General features: G+C 52.6%; 3 protein-coding genes across 4 annotated transcripts in view; 2 read left to right on the forward strand and 1 right to left on the reverse strand.

Moving 5' to 3' along the window:
* Positions 1-4,228, reverse strand: part of WARS1 (tryptophanyl-tRNA synthetase 1) — a 31,709-nt gene extending 27,481 nt beyond the window's left edge. The window contains exons 1-2 of one of the 2 annotated variants that reach the window (XM_074326930.2): positions 4,076-4,228; positions 3,141-3,403 (exon numbers count right to left, since the gene is read on the reverse strand). The gene's annotated coding sequence lies outside the window, so the exon portion shown is untranslated. The remainder of the gene's footprint in view (positions 1-3,140; positions 3,404-4,075) is intronic. The other variant, XM_074326932.2, reaches the window with a different exon arrangement.
* Positions 4,229-5,489: 1,261 nt separating this feature from the next.
* LOC141570501 (WD repeat-containing protein 25-like) lies at positions 5,490-17,070 on the forward strand. Its single transcript, XM_074326935.2, has 3 exons — positions 5,490-7,053; positions 7,293-8,145; positions 11,780-17,070. Exons 2-3 carry the CDS (start codon positions 7,333-7,335, stop codon positions 11,867-11,869), a joined length of 903 nt encoding a protein of 300 aa, XP_074183036.2. The 5' UTR covers positions 5,490-7,053; positions 7,293-7,332; the 3' UTR covers positions 11,870-17,070.
* Positions 8,019-17,076, forward strand: part of LOC109455624 (WD repeat-containing protein 25) — a 159,357-nt gene continuing 150,299 nt past the window's right edge. The window contains exon 1 of the mRNA XM_088797484.1: positions 8,019-8,145. The gene's annotated coding sequence lies outside the window, so the exon portion shown is untranslated. The remainder of the gene's footprint in view (positions 8,146-17,076) is intronic.

Raw genomic sequence — 17,076 nt, forward strand, 5'->3', positions numbered from 1 at the left:
CGGACACAGGGCTGCAACGACCTTTGCTTTCTCCGGCCTGTGCTGGTTGGGGAACCGTCCACATCTTTCCACCTCTCCACAGGGCTCCATCTCTCTAGCAGCTTCATGGCTTTTCCTGTGCTGGTGGGAGAACCGTCCACGTCCTCCCACCCCTCCACGGGGGTCCAGCTCTCCGGTAGCTGCTCCTCCTGGTCTTCCTCAGACTGGGTGTTCATACACACAAACTGCTCCACCGCCTTTTGGAGAGCCTTGGCCGGCACCATATCCTGCCGACTACGCCATTTGTCGTGCGGGGTGTCCAGCGGGGTCTCTGCTCCCGCTCCCCACAAGAGAACGCAGGACATGGTGAGGCCCAAAAGGAACACCCGCGGAGCCATAGGTAGGGGAGTCATACTAGTATATTCTCGCTGGCGGCACTACAGTCTCACTGAAGGCTAGATCCACACTGTCCGCAAAACGCCATCCTAACTGCAATCCACGCTTGCCAGCCCAGCCGCCATCTTCTTGCTAGCCCCCATTTTTTATTTTTTTTTATTTTTTTTTAAGATTTTATTGGGGAAGGGGAACAGGACTTTATTGGGGAACAGGGTGTACTTCAGGACTTTTTTCCAAGTCAAGTTGTTGTCCTTTCAATCTTAGTTGTGGAGGGTTCTGTTCAGCGCAAGTTGTTGTCCTTTTAGTCTTAGTTGTGGAGGTCACAGCTCAGCTCCAGGTCCAGTTGCCGTTTTCTAGTTGCAGGGGGCACAGCCCACCGTCCCTTGCGGGAGTCGAACCGGCAACCTTGTGGTTGAGAGGACATGCTCCAACCAACTGAGCCATCTGGGAGCTCAGCGGCAGCTCAGTTCAAGGTGCCGTGTTCAATTTTAGTTGCAGGGGGCGCTGCCCACCATCCCTTGAGGGAGTCGAGGAATTGAACTGGCAATCTTGTGGTTGAGAGCCTGCGCTCCAACCAACATCTGAGCCATCCGGAAGGCAGCTCAGCTCAAGGTGCCGTGTTCAATCTTAGTTGCAGGGGACGCTGCCCACCATCCCTTGCGGGAGTCGAGGAATTGAACTGGCAATCTTGTGGTTGAGAGCCTGCGCTCCAACCAACAACTGAGCCATCCGGAAGGCAGCTCAGCTCAAGGTGCCGTATTCAATATTAGTTGAAGGGGGCAGAGCCCACCATCCCTTGCGGGACTCGAGGAATTGAACTGGCAACCTTGTGGTTGAGAGCCCACTGGCCCATGTGGGAATCGAACCGGCAGCCTTTGGAGTTAGAAGCACGGAGCTCTAACCGCCTGAGCCACCGGGCCGGCCCCCGCTAGCCCCCATTTTTTTTTGCTGGCGTAGCCACAGCAGTTATATTAGTGGCCAATGGCTCACTGATTACAGCTGACGGCCAACTAGCCATAGCTGATGGCCATCCAATCACAGTTGATGGCCATTTACTACCTGAGCCAGCACCTTTCTATGTGAGGCCGAGAGCCTGGAAACTGCTTTCTGGGGCTCTGTCCCCACAGGGCTTAAACCACCGTTTTCAGCCTTCTTCCCTCAGTCTTTTCTCTGAGGTCTCTGCCGTGAGCGTTGGGTTCAGCCGTGTTATATGCTGCCCCCTCAGCCCTGTGGACTATAAGCAGAGCCCTAGCAGTCCGAGTTCTTCCCTCTCCCGCAGCTGCGGTAGTTCCAGGATGCAGCAAGCTCCGAGCAGTGAGCTACGTCTGTGTCCTGTGCCCGCGCGGCTCCATCTCTGTACTTCTCCCTTCCCTCCTCCCCCGCTCGTGCGATTTGCCCACCTGTAGGTGAATTCAGTAGCAGGCCTCTTCGTCTTGCCTGTGTGCTGTGCAGGGAGTCCTTTGTGGACTTACTGTTGTTCAATTAGTTGTAAATTCTAGGGGAGCTTTACAGAGGCTCACCTCACGCCGCCATTTTGATGACGTCTCTGCTTTATCTATTTAACAAATATTATAATCTACAAGAGCGAAATGAAGCTATAATCTGTGAAGTCATCTATTATCCCTCTACAGAAAGTCCTGGGCGTGTAAAGAGCCAAATGCCCTACTCCCCGGCACATCACAACATACCTTACAAAGAAAACTAAGGGGGTGTGGCCAGTTAGCTCAGTTGGTTAGAGCGCGGTGCTCTTAACAACAAGGTTGCCGGTCCGATCCCCACATGGGCCACTGTGAGCTGTGCCCTCCGCAACTAGACTGAAACTACTACTTGACTTAGAGCTGATAGGTCATGGAAAAACACACTTAAAATAAATAAAACTTTTTTTAAAAAAAGAGAAAACTAAAAGTCTCTTAAAAATGAACTCTCAATTCCTTTTTTTCCCAAGAACTTGAATCTTGTGCTCACTTTGAAAGGTTCTATTGTTCTGTAGGAACATAACAGGAACTTGAAGAAATTGGATCCAGTTTGGGGGTGAAAAGAAGAATGATGGAACTGTTCCAGAAAAGCATGACAATGACTTTGGCCATACTAAATCTCACAGATAAGATCAGAACACAACAATTCTGCGATTTGGAGGAAAGGTGGCATTAAGATAACCAATTCTGAAGCCGCTGAGAACAGCTGAACAGGTGACCCAGGCGTTTCTGAATGCCTGGAATATCACCAGGAAGTGGGACACCATCCTGCACATCCTGGCCCCAGAGTGTGGGTGACAATCGCCTTGGGCTGTCAAGTTCCCAGACACAAGAAGATGACTTCTTTAGAGCAAGTTCTTTAATACTTCAAACCTTGGAACGGATTATGTTCACTTTTTGTTTTGTAAACATGGAGATGAAAGGTAATAAAATGAACATTATCTTAAAAAGCAAAGGAGACATTAATTTATATGAAGCCAGGCATGATAAGGTAGTTTTGAGTATCATAATGAGAACGCTAATGTTTGGATGTTGGCTATTTAAGGAGGCCTCGTTAGTGAAAAATATGACAGCCAACGTGAAGGTGCTGCAAGACAAGCTGTGAATCCAGTCAGGCATCTGCTCACCCAGTATCTCTATTCCCTAGGTCAACAGGGTGAAAGAAAACGCACAGCACCCCGATCTTGAGGAACAAGCCCTCGTTCCCTAAGCCAAGGTTTCCAACACTTTGGTAAAAGGCTGGTGCAAATACTAATAAGCTCAAACCTAACAAAAGATGGCAATACATACCCAGGCTGTGGCAGACACTGCAGAGGTGGTGGCCAGGCAGCCAGTCCGGGTCCGAGAAAGCCTGGGCAGCAGGGATCTTGTCTTTTTGTACTCCTCCCTTTCCTTTCAGTTTCCTTTTAATGAAAGGCTCTTCTCTTTTTCTCTCGGTTTACCTCACCCTTCAGCTATTTGCAGGAGGGGTTTCTTAGAAATCACCCAGATTCGCACAAGCAGTTGAGCCTCTTTTCTAACTTCCTTGATGAGTCTGTCCAGTCAGGGGTGGGCTGGGCGGGGGGCGCGGGTGGAGAGCAAAGAAACCTTCCTGAGAACCGAACCATTGCTGGTCATTGCATCAGCCGCCCCATACCCAGGCTGGCCTCCACATAACCTCCCGCCCTCTTCCCGTTCCACACCCTCAGCATCAGGATGAGCAACTACTGTTAATGTATAGTCGTGGGGGGCGGGCTGTACATTCCCTGCGGCCATTGTGCACCGAGGCGGCGCAATGCAGTGGAAAGACCAGGCGTTCCGGGGTCAGACAGGTCTGGATTTCAATCCAGCTTGGGCATTTTCTTGTTTGAAGACCTCGGGCAAGTCAAATGACCTCCCGGCTTCACCCACGGTTTTCTGATCTGTGATGTGGCCATAAAGGAGCCTCCTAACTTTACAGTGGGAGAACTAAGTGCGAAACTATAGGCAAAGCCCCTAGCACATGCAGGCACTTGAGGATGAAGGGTCGGTGCCGGCGGGAGTGGGCGACAGCCGGGGTCGAGGGGCGCGGTGGCAGCCTCCGCGCTCCTCGTGGTGCCAGAACCCGGTAAGCAGCGAGCCAGGATCTGAGGGAGATACTCCCGACCCCGGCGTGAGGGCGACTCCGACCCCGGCGTGAGGGCGGCTCCGGGAGCGCGCCGCCCCAGTCTCCCTCCCTCCCTCCCTTCCCTCATCCCCTCACTTACCCGCCCATGCGGACCTGTCAGCGCAGCCGGCTCAGACACTGCGCTGGGGGCGGGGGCGGGGGTGGTTCCAGGGCGTCCGTGGAAACGCCGTCCGGCCGGAACAACTTCCGGCCAGGCTGCGTTCTCGTTGGCTGTTCACACGGGGTCGGGACGGAGGCCACCGCTGATTGGTTGGCTGTTCGGGCGCCGGCGGAACGCGACTAGTTGGCGGAGTGCAGGTCGGACGGGCTCTGGGAGGACCGAGCGCTTCCGGTGCGTGTGGTGAGCGGCGGGCCAGGGGCGGGAGGGGGCAGGCACCCGGCAGCGGCCCGAGCGCTCGGTGTGTTTTGCGCGGGACTTTCACCGCCGCTCGCCTGTCCTTCATCTTCGGTTCCTTCCGAACGCGTAGAGCTCCGAACCAGCCTTACCTCTCGCTCGTGACAGTTGCGCTAACTCCTCCTGTTCATCCTTCAAACCCCATCTCTGGTCGTATCTTGTTTGTTGCCTTGGTTAGTCTGTGGCCTCTGGACCCGTGTTTTGTGTTTCACCTCTGTCCACACCAGACCCAACATAAAGCTTGGCACAGAGCGGGTAATGAGGAAATGTTTGTTGAATGAGAATATCCTGTTTCTTTTACTGTCTCTGCCCCCTCCCACCAGCTGCGGGGATCAAACAGTGAACAAAACATCGCAAGTCCTGCCCTGGAGGAGCTGACACTCTAGTGACTGTCATTGCCACACCCCCTTCCGAATCCTCATTTCTCCCATGACGACGTTTCTTCCAGCTGTACCACTTCCTCTTCGTTTAACCACCCCCCTCTTTCCATGAAAAATCTTTCCCCCCTTTTGCCTCAGAAATATAAAAGGCAGAAAACACTGTTTTCCTCTCAAGTTTATGTTGGTCCCAATGACTGCCCGTGTTCTCTCATTTTGCCTGTTTTCCTCGAGTCATCCTTGCTCCTGCCTCAGCCGTTTGATTGGATTTGTTGGTTCTGGCTCCAGTGCTTCTCACCACCTCTGCTCCCTCACCTCCCAGAGCATTTCTCAGATGTCACCTTCCTCTTAGGCCCGAGTCGGCCTCCTGAGATGAAACTGCAACCCCAAGCCCACGGCCGCCCCTACTCTCCTCTGTTTTACTGTTTCTCACCAACTGGCATGCCCTGTTTCACTTGGTGATGGTCTGTCCCCACTGGCATGTGGTTTACTGTCGCTGTGGCATTCCTAGTGCCTAGTGTGGGCTTGCCGAGCCTCCATCAACGTTTGTCAGCTGAATGAACGAAATGTGCATGAAGCAGGTGTTACCGGGAGCCCTGTCGTCCACCCTCCATTGTTCATCCGGTCTTTGCTGCCTTTCCTTGTTAGGAATGCCACTACTCTGATTGTTTTGCCGCACACCTCCTCTTTAATCCCGGCCATCAGCCTCTCGTGTGAGTGGACCACTCTGGACCACTGGGTGGGTGGGAATCCGTCCTCACGATGCCCTGGAGGTGGGAACCTTTGACAGGAAGGAATGGGCTGCTGGGCACAGGAGTGGAGACAGGTGAGATGTCTGCCCAGGGTGGGCTCAGGACCAGGCTGAGTATGCAGAGAACAGAAATGCCAAATCATTCACGGCGCTCAGTTCCATTAGTTTATATTCCTTTATGTTGGTTCCATTTGAGATGGGCTGGCTCATGGTAGATGTTTTATGTAGACGATGGCTTTGGGTGTAGGCTGCAGGTGGGGTGGGATTTTTGGAGGAGGCGGATGACCTAGCTTGTTTGGCAATGGAGCTCTTCAGGTGAATGGTGCCCTTTGGGGGAAAGTGTGGAAGGGGTGGGGGGTTTGTTCCATGCAACGTGAAACCCACTGTCTAGGGGAAGACAGGCTGTCTGGAATGGCTTAACAGATGACGCAGAGGGAATCTTCTGGCGCTGGCCTGACCCCACATGTGGGAGGAGGAGCTCAGCGTGGTGTTTTCCAGAGGGCACACTGGACTGTCAGAAGTTGGTCCTTGCGGAAGCTTTCAGTACTGCTCCACCACGCCCTCTGCTGCCCGGGATGTGGCCAGCATCCTTGCTTTCCTCTTGACGGTTCTTTCTGTTAGCACAGGACTGAACTTCAGACTGAATACTTCTTTCTAGAAACTAGTTGGCTACAATTTATCACGTATGGTGGTTCAGAACTTCAGGAAGAATTGTTTGGAAAAGGATATACGATTCACTGCTATACGAGTCTGTGGTAGCAGTGAGACGGGCAGAGTTGGATCACACCCTCAGGATTGATGGTGACTGATGCCTCAGGCAACCCGGCCTCCTTTGTGGGTCTGTCTTTCCAGGGGTCTGGCTTATAGTCAAGATGGGATATTTGGGGGAAGAGAATTCTAGGCAGAGGAAATAGAAGTTAAAGACCGGAGCAGGAGGGAGGGCGAAGGTGAGGGTGGCACGCTTTTCCCAATTGGTGGATTCTGGATGTCTTTCCGTTTATGTATTTTCAGACCTAACCTCATCCCTGCTGATGAGTGTATGCCTAGTAAACAGTGCCGCAGGCTCTCCTTGTACATCTATCTTTGAAAACATACGCTAGTGTTTGTGTAGGATACAGTTCTAACGTGAGGTTGTTGCAGTAAAAACTTTATGTGTTTATGTTTGTAATAGATACTCCTCCCCAAATCGACCTTCCAAAAGGCATCGTTAAAGTTCCGAGTCTTTCTGTTCAGGAATTGTGTGTACACTTTTTCAGGTTCTCTTTTGTGTCTTTCAATAAATCTGTAGTTTTTTCATATAGATCTTGCTTATTACAGTAGTACCTCGGTTTTCGAACGTATCCGTTGACGAACATTTCGGTTTATGAACGCCGTAAACCTGGAAGAAAATGCTTCGGTTTTTGAACACACCTCGGAAGTCGAACATGTCATGCGGTTTCTGCTGAGTGCAAGATCCTGAGGCCGAGCTGTCGGCTGATTTCGAACGTTTCAGAACTCGAACGGGCTTCCGGAACGGATCACGTTCGAACACTGAGGTACCACTGTATTAGTATTTTTGTTAAATTTATTCCCAGATATTCCATAGTCTTCATTTAAAAAAAATGTCTTCTGACTAATTATGCCTGGTGTATAGAAAAGGCCTCGTGTTTTATGTGTTTATTCCTATGCGTTTCCTGTCTCAGCTTTGCCAGGCAGCATGTTTTCTGTTAACTCTCTGCACTGGTAAATACTCCTCCATGCCCATTATCTGACACATGCCTTTGTTTGGTCTCAGGTAGTTTGTCCTCGAAGGACATCGGGAAGCTGTGTTTGCAATGGCTTCCTTGGTGGCTTATGACGACTCCGACTCAGAGGCTGAGACCGGGCCCCTGGCAAGTTCTAGTGCTGCCGGCCCGAGGGAAGGCACTGCTGACGTGGTCGGACCTTGTGGGCGGGCTTTCTCATCAGGAGACCTGGACGTGTCTGAAGGCAGAGCGCTGCCCACCACGCACGGCCCCTGGGAAGGGCCAGCCGGCCAGCGTCTCCCACTGGTTCGGCTCTGGAGGAGTGACCCAGGATCTTGCCCCAGCCAGAGGCTGCAATGGCCCAGGACGGAGCCTGAAGTCACCTTCCCCACAAGTGAGTGTCCTCGTCCTTCCCTGTGGACCAACCACGCTCCAGCTGGTCACGTGCCCCTGGCAGCTGCCCGCTTGAAGCAGGTGAAACTCTCCCGCGGAACGTACAACTCTCCTGAGCCATCTTTCTGTGTCCAAACCAAATCTGAAAGCCCAGGTCACAATGGCACCTGTCTTGAGAGGAAAAGGCGCGAGGACTGTGTGGTACCCTATACCCCCAAAAGACTAAGACAGCTGCAAGCTTTAAGCACAGAAACAGGCAAGAGTAAAGACGTGGGGACGCAGGGTCCCTCTGCAGGGCGGGCCCCGGCCCCAGCCCCTCTCTGTGTGGCCCCCAGAGTGTCCGAGTTTATTCAGCCTTATTTGGACACTCAGTATAAAGAAACCCAGATTTCCAGGAAGGTTCTCTTCCACCTAAGAGGCCACAGGGGCCCCGTCAACAGCATTCAGTGGTGTCCAGTCATTTCGAAGAGCCACATGCTTCTCTCGGCGTCTATGGATAAAACCGTCAAGGTAAGATGTGAGTGGATCTGCTCTTTTCAGGTCCTCTTAGGAATAAACTGCTGGGATGTTTTATTTTTCAAGACAGTGACGTAGGGGATGGGTACAGGCTGAGCATGACTTTTTGGGAATTTCTGTAACTGTCTTTGTTGCATTCAGGAGAGGGTTTTGTGGCCACCCTGGATCTGTGGTCCGTGTGGCCCCATCAGAGGACGCTAGTCCTTGTCCCTGGGGCGCCCAGGCCGTCCAGACATGCTGAAGTCCCGGGAGGATGTGGTCTCAGAGCGAGAACAATCGGAGAAGAAAGCAGGCCCAGGGCCGAGCCCGGGAACTCGGGACGTCCTCTGTGACCCCCGTGGGGTGTTGAGCGATGCCAGCTCTGTGCCAGGTGCTGACTGGATGCAGGGGGCGCAAAGGTAGATAGACCTGGACCCTGACTTCAGGGCGCGCAGTGTGGTAGGAGCCACAATAAGTGAAGAGGGTCCCACAGCCCTAGGCTCAGGCCTATGAGGACGGGACCCCCAGGGGGACTCCAGTTCTACGGGAAGCCAGTGGGAGGGCGTGGTGAAGCTTCCGGAAGGATGGAAGGTGCACTTGGTGAAGAGGGTGGGGGTATGGAAGAGTGTTCTTGGCTCTAAGCACCGGAGGCCTTGAGGGGCCTCAGTGGGCTGAGGGGCCCGAGGCTGGGAAAGTAGCCTGCGGCTGTCCTGGGGGGGCTTCCAGTTCGCACAGAAATGCGTTTTTCCACCGTTATTTGTTTGAACTTCTGTGAAGTCATGCAGACTGGCAGGAAGCAAGGCCTAGGGTGACAGGTGTGTGGCACCTGCCTGTCACCTGGCGCCGCCCCTCTGGGCTGTCCTCTCTGTCCCCCCCACTCTCCTTGGCCCCTAGCAGAGCACTGGAATGTAATAGGTACCAAATAAATGAGAGCTCAACAGAAGCTTCCTGGAGAGAAAGAAAGTGGCTTTGGAGTAGGAGCGCCGTGGCTTGGGATCCAGCTTCGCTGCGGGTAGCTGGTCAGCTGGCCCGCCGGCCCCGTTGTGAGTCGGGGGTCTCATCTGTAAAGGGCATAATCACACCTGTGTCATGTGATCATGTGAGAAAAACGCTTAACGAACCCCTGGCCCAGAGCTAGGTACCCCATAGGTGTTCAATGAATGTCACTTCCTCCCTCTGTTTTCCTCAGAGTTCTGGAACCAACCTGCCCAGGACATTGTATTTGCAAGTTCTGGTTTGAGCTTTTTCCCTAGGGAGGCGTTTTCTGAAACGAAGAAAGGAAGCCCACTTGCAGTGACGTCTGAAATGAGCTAAATCGATGAGTATCGTTAAGTGGCCAACTTGAGTCCTGACATGACTTGTCTGTGCTTTTCTGGAAAGGCTAATAGAGTTTTGGGTGCCCGGTGTTGTGTTCTGTCTTCCGTGTGGAGCCGAGGGCTCTACACGCTCTTCCTGCGAGGCTGGGGGCTCTGACGTGTGCTCGGGGCTCCGGGAGTGCTCGCTGTGCATGGAACAGCCCTGCGGCTCCTCACCTCTCCCTCCTGAGGCTGCGCCATGAGGGCCGTGTGGGGCCTGACCCGTGGCCAGGAGCTGTCGGGAGGGTTTCCGGGGCGCCTGTGTGGGTGATCTGAGTGGTCTCGCTCGGGGTCCGGCTCCATCGCTGTCAGTTTCGTGACCTGTTTCTTTCCTGATAGAATAAGCTTATGGGCCCTGTGGCTGGGGCTTCTCACGTGGGACAAATACCCAGGGGCTGTGTGTCTAATGCCAGGCACGTGGTGGAGTTTTGTTACAGGTGGGCCAAACCCTTTGTTACTGAGGGGCCTGGCAGCCCCTTTCTGGGACCCTGGAGGGAGGGACAGTCTGGCACTTTGACAGCACAGAGTTGAGGAGGAGGCCGGCTTGTGGGGTGGCCTCGAAGGACAGGCTGGGTCGCAGGGGGGCGGAGATAGGTGGCGGGCTGCAGGGCTCCCACTGCCCATGGGGTTGTGTCTTCTGATGGCGAGGGCAGGCCCAGAACCCCGTGGGGACGGTTCTGCACCTGGTGTCAGGGAGAGGCTCTGTGGGCCTTGCTCGGGTCACTTTCTCCCTGGAGGTTTCGGTTTCCTGAGCGGAGACATCCCCATGATAGTTTGCAAATTGAGCATTTGGGTGAAACCATTGATTTGGGGTGTTGTTGTCTCAGTGTTAGAGGGAATCTGTAGCGTAGATCAGTGTGCTGGGTCCCGTGCACCTGGGCGCCTGAGGGGACCAGGGAGCAGCCAACCAGCAGTGACCCCTCATGACCAGAAGAGGGCGCACGTGGCCCAGCCTGGGAAGGCTGCTGAGGCGAGGGACTGTCCCTCTGCTCAGGGTCCAGTGCTGTCTGCTGTGGGGCTGCAACACAGTCGCTGTGCCCGGCGTCTCGAGGAGGTGGTGTGTCTCCTCCACCGGGGAGCCCTGTCCACTGCACTGTTGGTCCCTCACGGCAGGCCACAGGGGTCGCATTGGAGGTGGCTCTGGGGTAGAGCACGACCACCGCAGTGGCTACTGGGGTCAGCATGTGCTGACCCTCTTCTTACTGTGTGTCTTGAAAATCAGGGTTGTAAGCCTCGGATGCAAACAGTTCAGCCGGGGTTCTCCCTACTGTAAGGTAGTTGAGTTTTCAGTGGCAGAGGTATTTGGCACATTGATTTGGGGCAAACGTGCAGTCTAGTGGGCAGCTGGCAGCCATGGGCAGGATGGTGTTCTTTTCCCACCCTGGTGTCAGAGGGAGGGCGGCGTGTTAGATCTGGTGGGGGTGGTCTCGTGACCTGATCCGAGAAGAGGGATACATGGGAGGCGTTATGCGGACAGTCTGGACTGGGGCAGGGTGGTGGGCACAGACAGGAGGCCTGGCCGGCTGCAGCCCAGTCCTGCTGACGAGCAGTGCTGGGTGCGGTGGGCAATGAGCTAGAAGAGGTGGGTGCGAGAGGGTATCCCCAACTCCGCGCTCTGTCCCCTAGGGTGCCTTTCCCCTTGTCTTTTGGTCGAAGTCTGCCAGAGTGCCTTCGTGCCCCCTCCGTTGGATCAGGAAGGAGGGAAGAGCTTGAGGGATGGGGTCACAGAACTTTAGTTTGAATCCTCCCTCTGCCATGATTGGCTGTGTGATCTCGGGCAAGTTACTTGAACCTCAATCAGTGTATGTAGAGTGGAGAAATTACACATGCCGTGCTGGGTTTTCGTGAAAAATAAATGATATTGGATATGAATTACCTAGCATGGTGCCTGGCACATAGTAGGTACTTTCTGTGTGCTCCTGTTCTGCTTACCCTGGGAATTTTTTCCCTCTGCACTGGCATCTCATTCTACCTGCGTAGCCATGGAACCGTATCTTCTACGCCTTGTAGACTTTAAGCTACTTCAGCCTGGGGCCTGTGCCAGGCCCATTTTTATATTCCCTGTAACACCTGGCACAAGGTTTTGTACATGTTAAGTGATCAATAAAGATTAAAATTTTTAAACTTTATTTCCAATCTTTGGGAAAGGATTGTCTTCTAAGTGCATGAATCCCATTTGCCACTAGGGGGCACAGGAAGACTTAGTCTAAGCAGCTCACTCAAGCTTCTAGAATGTGGAAGAATCCTTGATTCAAGGTAACGTTTACTGAAATAGGACTTTTTTTCCTGATCAGGAGGAAAACAACACAAGCCACCTGATTAATCTAAAGAACGTGGAGTGCCAGTTCCTTCCTCTGTTTAAAATGCAGCTTTGGAATTCATAAATTTCAATTGGGCACATTACAGTGGAAAGATACTTATTTTAATATGTTCTAAATGTTCTCTGAGCTGTAAAATATGCTTATATTAGTTTTGAAAAATTTACAGCTAGAGAAATTAAGCAAAATAAAACAATGACTCATAATTCCGCACCGATGCTCTGTTTTCCTTCCCGACGATCCCTTCCTGCCCCCGTCGGTCGCATGCATCTGTTTTTCATAGCTCTGATCCCAGCACGAACACCCTTTTATGTACCCTTCTCATCTCCCTGTGTCCTCGTTTGGCTCCGCACGTTTGACTACCCACTGCACGTAAAGGTAGCACCCAGACCTTGAGGCCCTTTTTGAAGGAAAAAGCACAGCCATGGCCTTGAACCAAACACAGCCACCCCTTACTGTCCGCCTGTGTGCGGAGCCCCGCCAGGCGTCGGAGGGATTCCCAAAGGCATCTGGCATGTTTCTTGCTTCCAGGGACCTACTGTCTGTGTGTGAAAACCTGGAGTTCTGAAACGCAGAGGATTTTAAATGTATGAATTAGGTGTCGTTTATTTGTTTTACAACATGATTTGCACTAGGAATTCTTTCAATTACAAACTACCTTAAAATACTTTTAAAATCTTCCTTTTTGATTGTGAATGTAATATTGATAGATGCTTATTGTGAGACACTTTGAAGGTGCAGAAACCGTGAAGCATGAAGGAGAAAACAGACCCCCAGTCAGCACCTCTTTAACACTGGGACCTCCCGTGGCCTGGACAGGACGCGCCTGTGCGTTTACAGAATTGGGCCCACACTTTCGATTCAACACCCCTCCCCATTTTTTGTACTGCGTGTAAGGGGCATTTTTCTACCTTATTAAAAAACCTTCCCCAAACATATTTTTATGACTGTCTCAAATCCAAAACTTTGCTATTTTCCTGTTGTTTCCTATCATGTCCTGCTTTTTTTTAAAAAAATAGTACTGCAGTGAACATGGCTGTATGTAAATGTTGCCTTTTTTGCTGCATTGGGTGCAGTTAAGATGGGCGTTAGCTAAAGCCTTTGTGTGGTGTGTGGAACCTGGGTAGATTGACAGACCTTCTGTGCCATGGTTATATGAGACTCCTGGGTTCCCGGTCCATAGCTTCTGCTTGGTTGCTGTGTGACTTTCGGAAAATCACTTAACCTCTCTGATCCCCTAATTTTCTCATTGGTAAAATAGGGATAATGGCTACCTCGTGGGGTTGTTGCCATGGAGAAGAAATGGGAAGACCCAGCCTGGTCCCTGTACTCGGGAGGGGCTGATGAAGCATGTTTGAATCATGTTTCAGATGCTCCTCATCCTGTGTTGATTAGTTAAAAAACAATTAGAGAAAAGACAAGCTAGAGTCCTCCACTAAATGTAAGTTGTTTTTGTGAATCTTTTCATAGTCTGCCTATAGATACACAGTTTTCCAAAGTTTCAATATCAGTGTTCCCGAGATAGATACTTTTAAATTCTTTTAAGTTTTTTGGATTGTTTGTACCAAATCATTTACCGCTCCCTCTTCATAAACTGCGCAATTAGAAGGTACCCATTGGAGGGCTGGGTCCACCTCTCCAAACTGATTACATTTAAATGTGATAGAAGAAAATGATTCTCACAGGCCCTGGCCAGTCCCCCAGGGCTGGGAGGGGCGGTTTCACACCTGGCGGAACCCAGGACAGTGAGGCCGGGGGCAGGGAAGGTGTGCCCACCTTCCTCTGGCCAGGGTGGCATCTGGGTCAGCCGGGTCCGGGCCCCCTTCCCATGTGCATCTGAGGAAAAAGACTTTGGTCTGGAGGCTGAAGACCCAAACTGGGGTTTCACTGCGCCGCTTGCCAGCTCTGTGACCTCTGACTGGGGGGCCAGATGAGAGGGTGGAGAGAGCTAACTGTCCCCAAGGGCTTACCACCTACTTGCCATAGTTCTAGGTACTCTATCTCGTCTTCGCAACAGGCCTAAGGCACGGGCTGTCCTCATTTCCACCACACAGATAAGGAAGTTGAGGCACAGAGAGGTTAAGGGATTTGCCTGCCGTCACACAGCTGGTGAATGGTATAGGCAAGATGGGAAGCTGCCGGTCAGACTATACAGCCTGAGCAAAAGCTCAAATCCCCACTCTGCTCTTCTGCCTCTGAGAATAACGGATGGGAAAGCATGTCCCCTCACCCAATGGTGCCTCAGCTCTGTCCCAAAAACAGCTTCAAAAGCCTCGCGGGTCTGCTCAGGGGCACGAGGAGAAGGGTTGATTTCCGTGGCGGTTTGGCTCTGCATTTTCATGTGTTACAGGACCCCGTCGATTTATCATTGTTAGCATATTCTGATTGGATTAGGGTATCTTAGATGTGCTTTGTAGCAGGTAATATATCTCCGATTCAAAGAAAAGGAATTGATGGATTCAAGTGAGGCTTTATTTCAGTTTGGAAAGAATTATTTTTGATGGATTTTGCAGAATGAGATGGAGAAATGATTTGATGTGTAGAGTGAGGAGTCGTGGGGCGTGATGCACATGATCGGCAATTTATTCCAAGCACGAGGCAAAGCTGTTGGCAGAGACGCCCAGCTGGGGAGGAGGGCTGGGTTGTGGTGGGCGTTGGGTGTTTGGGGATGACTAACAGTGCATCAAGGGTAATTAGGTGAAGGCGAGGACAGAGTGGGTGGTGCCTGCCTGCCTGCACAGAGATAATGCGGTTCCATCTTCATGTGATGGAGGCCCAGAGAGGGAAAGACACTTGCCTGAGAGCACACAGCGAGGTTGGGTGGCTGTGTGCAGCTGGGACCTCGTGTGGGGGGACTTTCCTCTCTGGGCACCGTGTTTGCCCCTCTCCCTTCCCGCCCTTTCCGTGTTTTCCTTCGGGGAAAGTTTTGCAGGGTCATCTGAATTGTCCTGGGCTTGGCTGGGCGAGAGGGCTTCAGGCTGTACGACAGCAGCTGCCAAGCCTCTGGGAAGAGCTGCGACATCCTGAGCTGGAACCTTCTCTTTGTGGGAAGTGAAATTTTGTTGACACTCTTCTCCCTCATATGAAAGCTGCGACATTCTCGAGGCCAACAAATGAGACATTCCCACTTCTCATGTGCTGCCAGAAGGCCCTTGCAAGCTTGCACCTTCCAGAAAAATCCTTGGGTTGAAGGAAGAACAAGGAAAGTGTGGCAGAACCCAAGATGTGTTTTCCATTCTGAAAACTTCATTTCATTGGACAGTGCCGTGTACCCAGGGCAGGGCCGTGTGCTGGCCAGATGCTGACGAGGGGTGGGGGTGGGAAACAGCACCCTGGGAAGTGAACCGGCCGCATCCAGTCTCATCCCTTGTCATTAAGGGAAGAATAAAGCAATCTGGGAAAATGCTTTTAATGTAATTGAAAAATGCAGATTGCAAAATTGGCAGACTTAGGAGTTGAGGTAGTCTAGTAAATTATTTCTTGCTGCTTTTAAGATGACACAGAAGACTCTTAACGGTGCCATTTAATGTCCAGTGATGGCTTTGTCCTTCTTTTAAAAAATGAGTTGTTTTAGATATAACTTTATCACGAAATTGATAAAATGTAGGGGAAAAAACAAAAAGGAAATGGCGGAAATTAAAAATGTAGCCATAGGCTCTCCCTCCGCTTGAGCATAATGACCGTGAACCCTTTCCAAGCAGCATTTCCTTCCAGTCTTTTTTCCCCAGGTGCATCCACTGGTTTTAATCAGACCACAGGTACTTTGTTTCTGTAACCAGCTTTTAAAAATTAATGCTGGTCATTTCCCCCGCAAATTGATAGTATGTTTACCCCTTAAAAGAAGGGTTGGGTAAGTCACTCCACCCTCTTAGCCTTTTCTCCTCGCTTCTGCTGTTTTTAGTCAGGCTCCTCTCCCAGAGGGACAGACACTGAGGGACAGGAACACAGACCCCATTATGGGGGAGGGCAGTTCCGTGCAGGGACCAGAGCACAGAGGTTCAGCGTGGGGCCATTGGGGTCCACCCAGGATCCCGGAGAGCCTGCCTGCACACAGCCTTTGTCCGGCAAGCTCCCGCAGAGCTCAGCTGCTCTTCCCACCAGGCTGGGGGACGAAGCGCAGCAAGCAAGGTCTGACGAGTGGACGTCAACAGGCACAGCTCTTCTGGCAGAAGCCCTTGCACTCCGGGGGCTGGGAACGGACCTGCACCTCCCTCAAACACCTGCCTCCCCCAACACCTGCGGGGCCAGCCCTTACCTGTGTATCCTAATCCTGGGATTGCTCAGGGAACATGAAGTACCTACTGGTTTTAGCAAATGGGGGGGTGGGAGGTTCTGCAACCCTAACCAGCAGTGACTTGGATGAGTCACCTGATCTCTGACCCAAGGTCCTGCTCCCAAGACCCAAAAATGAAGTGTCCTGTTTTATAAGGGAGGTGAGGGGGTCCTGAGAGGTTAAGTGACGTGCCCAAAGCTACAGAGCCGACACAGCCCCACCTTTTAGTGCCCCAGTGATTTGCACTCGGGCTGGGTGGACACTGCCCTGGGGACTTCACACATGGCCCCTCATTTTCTCCGCACACTTGCACCTGTGATGTGGGCACAAAGGAGCAAGAAGAAGTCACATCGGTTGCCCAGGGCCACACAGCTGCACTGTCCTCTGTGGGGGGCAGCCAGCCAGGGGAGTGCGGCTGGGCGGGGAGACACGGACGTGGTCAGGCTGCACCCTGAGTGTCCCTAGTGTGGGGACCTCAGAGCCTCGTGCGAGATGGTCCCTCTGTGTGTGAGGAGACACACAGCGATGTAAAAGTCAGGACAGGCCTGCTCTGTCACAAACTCAGTGTGTGGCCTCCACATTCCCTTCTCCTAAGGCTCAGTTTCCCCATTTGCAAAATGAGGAGGGGCGAGTAGAGTGAGCCCAGGGCTCTGTGTCACCTGGGCCTGTGCCCTGGGCCCCATGTGAACGGGCGCAGCCCAGCCTGCAGCCTGGCTCCTGTCAGGGCACAGCACCACCTCTGACCCCATGGCCGCTCCCACGCCCACAGAACGGCCTGTGCTTGGATCCTGCACCGGCTGCCGGAAACGAGATGAGGTGTGAGAGCCAGCACCGGGCTCACCAAGGCAGATGCCGGGGCCTGCTCTTGGTGCCATGGGGCTCCCAGGACTGAGCGCCCCATCCCACCCACAGCCCCAGGGGGACCCCAGTGCACTCAAGGGCCATGCACAGCGGGGCCGCAGGCTTGAAGCGAGGCCTCCGTCCGCCCTCAAACCCCAGA

Source organism: Rhinolophus sinicus, chromosome 3, assembly GCF_057876585.1.
Source record: "Rhinolophus sinicus isolate RSI-liver-muscle chromosome 3, RSI-T2T, whole genome shotgun sequence".
Lineage (NCBI taxonomy): Eukaryota > Metazoa > Chordata > Mammalia > Chiroptera > Rhinolophidae > Rhinolophus > Rhinolophus sinicus.